Raw genomic sequence first — 10,253 nt, forward strand, 5'->3', positions numbered from 1 at the left:
CCACCCAGCCATTTTTTTTTGCCCAGTGAATTGTACGCCTGTCCAGACCATTAGCAGCCAGTTTCTCCAGAAGAATGTTGTGGCAAACAGTGTCAAAAGCTTTACTAAAGTCTAGGTAGACAACATCCACAGCCTTTCCTTCATCCACTAAGTGCATCACCTTGTCATAGAGGAAGATGAGGTTAGTCAAGCAGGACTTGCCTTTCCCGTGTTTACTGAGCCTTATCAACTGGTTGTCCTGTATGTTCTGCAAGATGGTACTTCGATGTTCTGCTCCATAACCTTCCCCAGCACCAAGGTCAGAGTGACAGGCATGCGTTTCCCCTGGTCCTTCTTCCGGCTCTTCTTGTAGATGGGCATTACATTTGCTAGCCTCCAGTCAACTGGGACATCCCCTGCTAGTCAGGACTGTTGATAAATGACAGAAAGTGGTACTTCCACCAGCTCCCTCAGTACCCTTGGGTGGATCCCATCTGGCCCCATAGACTTTTGTGTGTCTGTGTGGTATAACAGGTCACTAACTGTTTCCTTGTGGATTACGAGGGCTTCATTCTGCTTCCCATCCCTATCTACCAGCTCAGGGGTCTGGGTACCCAGAGCACAACTCATCTTACTATTAAAGACTGAGGCAAAGAAGGTGTTAAGTAGCCTTTTCCTCATCCTTTGTCATGTTTCCCCATGCCCCCACCAAATAGCCTTCTGTAGAAAATAATATCTTGGAATTATTTTACTAATGTCTTGAAGTGATGAAGTCTTTATTTTATAGTAGTCTTTATTTTTAACATTTTAAGTATTTTAGGAGCTGGAATTAAAAACATCACTGTCTGAGGTGTGGGCCGGGGAATTATAAAAATTGTCATTGTCAAGGGAGAGAGTTTGAGACAATTTTGTGCCAGATATAAGGGTTGTTTGATAGTGTGTGTATTGATGAAACTAGACTCTATTTCCCAGGTGCAACTTAATCATGTTGGTATTCTGTGGCATACCTAACAAATCAACTAAGCCAATTTGATATTGTATGGGAACTCTCTAATTAAAGTATTTCACAGTTTTAATGTAATTAAATTGGTCTGAATTGAAGTAAAGTTGAACTTTTAGTACTGTGCAGACTTGGAGACATTTTGCTGGGCAACGCATGAGTCTTCACGTAGTTCTGTAGAAATTAATAGGAAATGTGCCATTTGCTACAAGCTGTTAAGTAACTGTGGGCCACGTGTCTGGCTGTTAGTGATCAGTGATTGGTAATTGCCCAAATGAAATGGGACAGTATGTTTTAAGCCTGAGGCTGGGGCTTCCTGCAGTCTTGCCTTTAATGCTCTGTTGTTCCATGTGCAGTAACAACACTGAAATAGTATATGCATGTGGGAGATTCACATTACTGCACATATCTCTGAATCCCTCTTAGATTTTCTAGGATTTAAAAATCTAAACATGTAGGCAGAAGGATCTATCACTAATCAGCTGCTCTCTTATAGTGCTGCTAAAATGACAGAGTACACTTATGCTTGCTTTAGTTAGAGAATGATGGCTGAGGTGGTTACATGGCCATCTTGGCTTCCAGCCCCTATGTAAAATTTGCATATCCTGGAATTGTAAAAGGGACAAGGTAGAGGAAAAGGTTTGAACATGAGCATTTTCGGTATGGAAACTTAAGAATATTTGAGTATTCTTCTGAGAATATACATGTATGTAGGTGCCATGTTCTGGTAAAATCCTGTTGGCACTCGCGATTGCCCAGGATCGGAGAAGTATTTAATAGAAAAGTACTTGAAATTATCCTATTCATATTACTTTACAAAGAAATGTTGTGCTTCTTTTTTCAGAGTGGAGTATACTCTATGTGACTCTGTCTGCTTTTATTTTGATTGTGGTCACAATAGGGCTTGCCTGGTTCTGCATCTGCTGCTGCAAAAGGTACATAATACGTTTCATTTTGAGGGGGTGTAACCAACAACTGCACACAGCTGGCACATTTTAGTCCAGTCCCTAGCAGTAAACCACTCAACTTCTTCTCAGACACTTGAGGAGCTTCCTGTAGCTGTTTCTGTAAAGATGTACTTTTTTGAAAAAAGGAGTATCTGTCTGGGGCTATGTGTATTCTTCTGCATTTTGAAAAATAAAAAGCCAGTGCTGGAGTATCCTTCAAATTAAGAGCTTATTTGTGGAAAAATGCTGAGTGTGTACTGCACATCTTCCTGGTCTCTTACTGAGTCCTCCAGGTACTCCATGCTAAGAAAAGGGAGGCACATCCTGAAGGTCACTGAGACATGAGTGTTCTGGGCCTTGCAAAGGGAGCTGCTTCCAACCTGGTGTCTGTCTTTGACAGGAAAAATGGATGTGTGGGCTGCATCTGGCTGGCAGGCAAGGATAGGAGCCTTGAAAAGCTTCTTTTCTAAACCAAGAATCTGTCTCAAAATACTTACTGATTCTTTCCTTAAACAGTTTTCCCTACCACTGTATGTCATATTTCCCTCTGCATGTCACTCCCCACATCCTGTTGTCTTTCCTAGTAAGCCATTAAGAAATTCTTTAAAGTAACAATCCCTTCAAGTGCTGTCACTAGAGAGTGTTTTTGCTGCTTCACAAAAAAGCACAGCAAAAAGGTATTCAGGTATTATCAAAAATGAGATGCTACAAAAATTTTTCCTGATTTTTAACTTGGTCTAGGGTGTCTTTGGAGCATTTAAGGGATGCTGTTTGAAATGCATTGGACTTGGTATACTGCTTTCCTTTTTTTTTATGGTTGAGAGAACAGTGCTGTTAGTGAAAAGGTTTAAATAGAAGTGTATCTCATATCAGCGTGAGGCACAGCCTTGCAGGCTTGTGTGGATTTGATGAGAAAGGGAGTGTTTATGGAGTTCAGCTGCTTCCATGCCTTTGTCTTCATATGGCTTGTGCCAGAATGAGTGCTGAGTGATGCAGATACATGTGAAAAGAGGAGAGCAGGGCTGCACAGGACAAGATGGCAAGAGATGCCCTTTGCACCCTTTGCAATGTTGAAACTACAGGAAGAAGATGCAGTTTAGTCCAAAATTTGTCTGCAATTTGGGGATTTTAAAGGCTTTGATAACTTGCCAAATGAAATAATTTTTCAAAAGAATGTAGAGGGGAAGCCAGGTGGCTGGCTGTTGCTGTGTTGCCAACTGAGAGGTAGCTGCTTCTCAAATATACAGATTACATCTGACCTGTGGTGTCTGGGAGTGCTTTTTCAGATGTTGTTTGAGTTTAAAATCTTGCCAAGAAAAAAGGCACATGCTCCCTGTCCCCTCCCACCCCCCCAAAAATATATATAATATATAAATTACATAACATATATGTAATATATATAGTATGAATACTATATATATATATATATAAGGAAAGGAAGGAAAATGCCTGAGGTGTGACAGCATCTACTGGGAGGTACCTCCCTTTGTTTCATGCATGAAAGCCATTACTTTTACTCTGAAATACTTCAGTTGTTCCCTGTCCATTAAAACAAACAGCCCTGTCTGTTCCTCTAGCTCCAAATCTTTCTACATTCAGTAAGGTAGAAAGCGGAAAGGTAACTCTGGCAAACAGCTAAAACGTAGAGATTTGCCACATTATAGAAGTGAATGCAGAAGAAGGATTTAAATGAGGAAAGACTAGATCAGGATTTGGCTACAGACCAGTAGTGCTTTGTCCCTGCATATATATGAGGGAGCCAATCTCCATTTTTGACTGGTCTTCTCTGTAAATATAATAAGACAAGCTTTACTTGAATTCTCTTAGTTTTAAAACAACCAACCAACCAACAACAACAACAAAGATACCTAAACAATTTAGTTTAGGAATGAAAAACTTCTTACAGAGATTTTATTTGGAAACTAATGAGTGTGTCTATCTTGTGCCTAATTAACTGTGTTGAAATTGAACAAACTGAACTCCTTTGGGCTAGGGAAGCAAATCACTATTTCTTCATCTCTATATATCAGACAGATCAAGTAAATGCTATCCTCTGGTCCAGATTGTACAGCTGCTTTTTACAGGTGTATACTGGAATAGCTCTTTCTGATTGGAGGTTCTTTCTGAGGCTCTGTATGTGGGGCATGTAGCTATGTGTACAGTAAAGGAGAAGGAGCAGATTTATGTGTGTATGTGTAAGCTAAATATCTTTTTGGTAACTTTTTTTTTTTTAGCAGAAAGAGGACAAAGATAAGAAAGAAAACAAAATATACCATCCTAGATAACATAGATGAGCAGGAGAGAATGGAGCTGAGACCCAAATATGGTAAGAGCAATCTCTTTCACTTGGGGTTTATTTAAGCAGTGAATCTTTAAGCTGTGAACTCATCCACCAACCTTACAGTCAAGGTTTTTAGTTGGCACTTGCAATCAAAGGGAGCCTGGCAGCTGGAGTACAAGGTTGAGAATGACAGAGGCAAACATAAATGGGGAAATGGCTGGTCAAGAATCACTTCATTTCTTGCATGTATCCTTGGGCTCAAGTAAAGCTCTGAGCTTCTTCATTAACCTTAATTTAAACCATCTAATTGTCCCACAGACTTCTTACATGTAACCTCCTTTCCCCTCACACACACTTTATAATTTGGGTCTGTTTTTATTGGTGCATACAGCACTTCCCTCTGGACCATGAGTGCCCTGTTAAACATTAGAGACTTCAGCTGCTCTGTTCAAATATGTTTTAATTTACCTTATTTCAGTTTTTAGCAAGGGAAATATCGGAATGCAGGGAATTAATATCATCCTTAGAAATTGCTGTCCTAGAAAGACAGATGTAACATTTCAGTACAAATCATGACCTTTCATTACCAGTCACTTAAATCAGGGAGCTGGGTAAACAAGCTAGTTCCCAGATTCAGGCTATTAGAATTGTATGGCTTTTCAGAGTCATAAACCAGTGGGGCTACACTGAGGTCAAAAGAGTATGTCTGACACTGTTATACCTCCTAGACCAGCTTTTGACATGGGTAGTGGTACTGGGTGGACTGCAGAGAGTGTTTTCAATTATTTTTCATATCTGAGCAGAGGATATGATGATTAAGTTGTTAATAGTGAAAGCTTTCTAATGAGCTTGTTTTGCCTTTTTTTTTTTTGGTTTGTTTGTTAGGTATAAAACACAGGAGTACAGAACACAATTCCAGTCTGATGGTCTCCGAATCAGAGTTTGACAGTGATCAGGACACTATCTTCAGCAGAGAAAAGATTGAAAGAGAGAATCCTAAAACCCTCCTGAATGGATCAATCAGAAATGGAGTTTCTTTCCACTACAACTCCAAAGACAGATAACTGAATGAGGGTAAAACACAAAATGCACTGATCCAACACATCTAAAACATGTTGTCCCATTTCTGTTTTTCCAAATCAAAAGCTTTCTAAAATATCAGGTAATTGCAGGTGAAAGAGTAGATTTCTAGCATGATGGTGGGAAAGGGCAGAGGAAGTATTTCATGGTCTGCCACCACAACGAACAAGGAAAAGCACGTTTTATTTCTCACATGTTACATGCTGATATTTGTGTGAACTTCAAAAAGATGTTTTTCTTGTATCACTGCTAAAAAACTAGCCAGGGCTGTTATGCCACTAACAGTGGTAATTGAGATGTATATAAATTTGTATCCTGTACTCCGGTCTTTTTCTCAGAGGATCAATGGGGTTATGAACATGACCTAAAATAGTAAAAGCCAACGTATGTCAGTTCTGCTAGAGCTATAGAGAGCAGTATGTGACTGCAGGTTCCTTCTTAATTTTCAGTTTAGATCAGGAACACAGAAGGAACATTTGTAGTGTTTTTTTCTCTCTGAATGTGATTCATGACTTCCTTTTCTAGGGTAGTGATCATCAGATAAAAACATTTGTTTTTAAAAGAGATTTGCAATCTAGCAGTTGTACTGAGCTCTAAACTAATGTGACAAATCTGTGCCCTGTGGGATGCAGTGTTCTCTGTATTTACATGAAAGGTATGATGCCTGCAGGGAAATCCAACCTTGGGTTGCTTCTGTAATGATGAAATTACTTTTACTTTTTAACATCTCAATGTCTTTTAAAGACCTCCAGGGATGGTGACTCCACCACTTCCCTGGGCAGCCCGTTCCAATGCCTCACAACCCTTTCGGTAAAGAAGTTCTTCCTAATAACCAACCTAAAACACCCCTGGCGCAACTTCAGCCCTTTCCCCCTCATCCTGTCACCAGGCACATGGGAGAATAGACCAACCACCACCTTGCTACAGCCTCCTTTAAGGTACTTATAAAGAGCGATAAGGTTGCTCGAGCCTCCTTTTCTCCAGGCTGAACAAGCCCAGCTCCCTCAGCTGCTCCTCGTAGGACTTGTTCTCCAGACCCCTCACAAGCTTCATCGCCCTTCTCTGGACTCGCTTGAGCACCTTGATGTCCTTCTTGTAGTGAGAGGCCCAAAACTGAACACAGCACTTGAGGTGTGGCCTCACCAGAGCTGAGTACAGGGGGACAATCATTTCCCTAGCCCTGCTGGCCACACTGCTTCTTATACAAGCCAGGATGCTGTTGGCCTTCTTGGCCACCTGAGCACACTGCTGGCTCATATTCAGCCCACTATCCACCAATACTCCCAGGTCCTTCTCCGCCTGGTAGCTTTCCAGCCACTCCTCTCCCAGCCTGTAGCTCTGCTTGGGGTTATTGTGCCCCAGGTGCAGGACCTGGCACTTGGCCTTGTTGAACTTCATGAGGTTGGCTGTCTCTTAATCACCTCTGTGTCTTCTGTATATTTCCACTTAACTTCCAAGAGGATCTGTTCCATGATCTTATCAGGCACCAAGGTGAGGCTGACCAGTTCCAGTAATGTGATTAGTCCCACCAAGTTTCAATGATAGCAATTAGGTCATAGCTTTCCATCTGCACTGTGGCTGCCAACTCCTACTTTTTGTTACTTATGCTGCATGTGTTGATATACAGGCACTTTAGTTGTGCTGTTGACTGTCACCTTTTTAGAGGAGCAAGCCCTAATTCCATTAAGGCATTTCATAGGTGTTTCTCTGTTGGTACATAAAAGTCAGGGCATGTTAATATGTTCTCTTTTACTCCAAACTCCATCCCCTTCCCCTGCGAAGTCATGCTGCCGGGGGTTGCCCTACTGGGCAGAGAAGATGTAGATAATTCCAACCTCTAGGTATAGAAGTGAGGTATACAGAATTAATTCTTTGCTCAGAGGGCGGTGAGGCACTGGCACAGGCTGCCCAGAAAACTATGGGTGCCCCATCCCTGGAGGTGTTCAAGGCCAGGCTGGATGGGGCTTTGCGCAGCCTGATCTGGTGGGTTGGAAGGGACCTCTAAGATCGTCTGATTCCAACCCCCTGCCTCTTAAGCTGTGATGCATGGCCACCATTTTCTTTCAGCATGTCACAGTCTCCTGTAGTTTCAAACTTCTTAAGAAACTTGTCCGTGTTCTTTGAACCTGAAGGGCATTAATTGCTTCTGTTGCAACATCTTTCTCATATTCTTTGTGTTTCTTCTGCAGGAGCTGGGAACCCGAATACTTGACTGCAGTAGATCTGATCTCCCCACCAAATGCTGAGATCCAGGGCTTCACACCACATACAGGCCTCTCACATACTACAGGAATACATTCTTCTTACAGTAAGAAGACTCAACGGGACAAACTTCAGCCAGCCCTTAATATTATGTTCTATATGCTCTACTCTCCAGCTTTTTCTTCCACAGCATCTTTTCTTTACTGCTTCTGCTAAGTATCTAGTGTGCCTTTGTCCATGAACTTAACTTTTAGTACGTGTCAGCGCAGTCAGCATCCTTCAGTTTTATGAAGTCAGTCACTTGTGTATTGGGTTTATTTTATGTTTTTAAAGCCTGGTGCTGAAGCCTAGGAGATGGTTCTTTCAAGGAATTAAAAAAAAATTCTCCCACATGGACACACTTACTTCGATCTTCAGATCAGTGGCAAGCTCATGTACCGTGAGAATGTCTGCACAATTTGTCCAAATATTTCTCACTCTTCACAAGTAAGAAGCTAGTCTAATGTTTCTTATTGCTTAAAGCCTTACCAAGTTGAAGCTGCTTACTGAATTCTGTTCTCTAGATGACACTTTGACATTTTAGTGGCTAACAGTATTTTTAGCTGTGTTTTCAAAGCTGGATTTTTGAGCAGCTTCTAGTTCTACTGGTTTAATTCTTCCATATCCTTGGAAGGAAAAGTCTTTCATCATACATAATACCAGGCTTACTATTAGTATGAAACTTGCACCAAAGTTTAAAATAACAGTTTCTGGCTCTACGAATTTGTGATATCACATTAGTGTCATTTGGCCAAGCATGATTTTGTCAAGAATTTAGGAGTGTATAAAGCAAGCCTTTATCTCGATTCAGTGTAATATTTATTTCTAGAAATATCGTTTTCCTAGACTTTCCTAGAGCATGTCAGGTAGAAGGAAGGGGTAGGAAAGTTAACTCTTAAGCTGAAAACACTATGGCAGAATTCAGGACTGCTGATAGCTTTCTGTTTTGGGTTATGATGGTTTAAGCCAATACTCAGTCCTCACATTTCCACACAATTTTCTTTTATGCACAGATTGCTGGCATCTCCTTTCTGAAATAGGGATGCACTGCATCCCAGCAGTCTCCTCTGCTCTTCTGATATACAGCTCAATATGTAGGGTGCAAAGTCCTTTGAAAATAAAGAATAAATTGGCAATTTAGCACTGGTAAGATGCTCTCTTAGTAGGTAGTGTGCCAATACTTAGAGTGCATCATAGCCTTGGTGCAAGTACTTGATTTTCACTTGCATCTTCGTTCTATGTTTATAGGTGCTGATACATGCACAAATAGAGGTTGTCCAGCTATGTAAAAAGGCTGCCTTCATTGCATTTTAAGAAGGGAATATATTTAGAAAAAAACTTTCTTGCCATTACTGCCTGATGAGTTAATCATGTTCAGTACTCAACACTGCCATGCTGCAAACAGTTTTGTGTTTTTAATTTTTTTTAACCAAAATACAGCTGCTGTACAAACTGAAACTTACTTGGGCAAGTCTGCTGAAGTGCGCATACAAAGCCTCTTGTCCTCTGGTTCAACCTTTCATTTTAACTGAGTAGACTGATGAGAAATCCAAGCAAAATGTGAAGTCTAGTTATAGAGGCCTTTACTTGGGGAGGGGAAAAAAAAAAGATTGTTACAGTTTCATGTGAGAGAATACACTTTCAACTGCGTCCTTTCAGGTAAACAGGAGTCAAGTATCTCCCTCTGACAGACATACAGCTACTCATCAAGTACCTGTTCTGTGCTGTCAGATGTGGTTGCTTTTATGATGGCTTTTTTTTTTCTTGTTTTGTTGCAGCAAACAAAAGGTTCAAGTTCATCACGTGTGTATTTCTTTAGACTATACTGATGTTCTTGAAATAATTTTCTTAGGCAAATTTCCTATTGCTCTTTTAAGCCTCACGTGAAACTAGTTTTGCCCCTCAATATACTGATAATGGGCTGTAGTCAGCTGGAGCATTCAGATGACAGTTACAAAATAACTACTTCAGTCCTTTGAGCCATTTTTATGAGGATTGAGAGAGGAAAACCTTCCAATGAAAGAAGGGAAACAGGGTAGAAGTGAATTAGTTTCTTAACATCAGCTATGGCCTAGTATTGGTCCATAACTAGAATACTACTCCCCTACCTCTGCAGCAAAAACAAAACAAAAAAAACCTATTACATACAATTTTTTGGTCCTGAACTCCCTGTGGCAACCTTGAAGCTGAGAAATAAAAATGAAAACAAACAAAACTTTATTTTGCATAGGTTACGTATCAAGTGCAGATGAGCCACAAATCAGTAGTTTGTCTCTGTATGGAAGCACTTCTCCCTGTGGGTGGATGGGTGAGCTATTGCAGATTTTATATGAAGAATCTGTTTCTAGAAAGTGTTACTTATTGCAAATGAGAATTTATTGTAACTGGAACTATTTCTGAGCTGAAACTATTACATTTATGTAACTATTAGTTAAATAAAAAATAAAGTTTTGTCTCTCCTTCTGAGAACTTGTTTTAGATGTGGTGTTGTGTATTGGACTAAACACTCAAGCTGGGCTAAGAGAGACAAGCTTCATAGCATACGTTAAATCTGTATTCACAAAAGCAGTGTGATATCTGATGCTTTGCCTTGCTATTGACATGTAGGTATTGGCATATAGGTATCCTTTTGCAGAAAGATGGCATAATTCAGTACATCAGGGAGCAGAAAAGCTCTTTTACTGCAGCTCCCAGAGTTCCCACGTTCTGCTCGTCTTTGCTGTAA

General features: G+C 40.5%; 1 protein-coding gene across 7 annotated transcripts in view; it reads left to right on the top strand.

The window, feature by feature from the left end:
• The window catches only part of KIAA0319 (KIAA0319 ortholog), a 52,383-nt gene extending 42,753 nt beyond the window's left edge, over positions 1 to 9,630 (top strand). For 6 of the 7 annotated variants that reach the window (XM_068674711.1, XM_068674705.1, XM_068674707.1 and 3 more), the window contains 4 exons: positions 1,824 to 1,914; positions 4,161 to 4,252; positions 5,093 to 5,281; positions 7,477 to 9,630. In XM_068674711.1, the coding sequence (XP_068530812.1) occupies positions 1,824 to 1,914; positions 4,161 to 4,252; positions 5,093 to 5,271 (362 nt within the window). In that variant the 3' untranslated portion in view covers positions 5,272 to 5,281; positions 7,477 to 9,630. The remainder of the gene's footprint in view (positions 1 to 1,823; positions 1,915 to 4,160; positions 4,253 to 5,092; positions 5,282 to 7,476) is intronic. The other variant, XM_068674709.1, reaches the window with a different exon arrangement.
• Positions 9,631 to 10,253: the final 623 nt, after the last annotated feature.

The sequence above is a fragment of the Anas acuta genome, chromosome 2 (genome assembly GCF_963932015.1).
Source record: "Anas acuta chromosome 2, bAnaAcu1.1, whole genome shotgun sequence".
In the NCBI taxonomy this organism is placed as follows: Eukaryota; Metazoa; Chordata; class Aves; order Anseriformes; family Anatidae; genus Anas; species Anas acuta.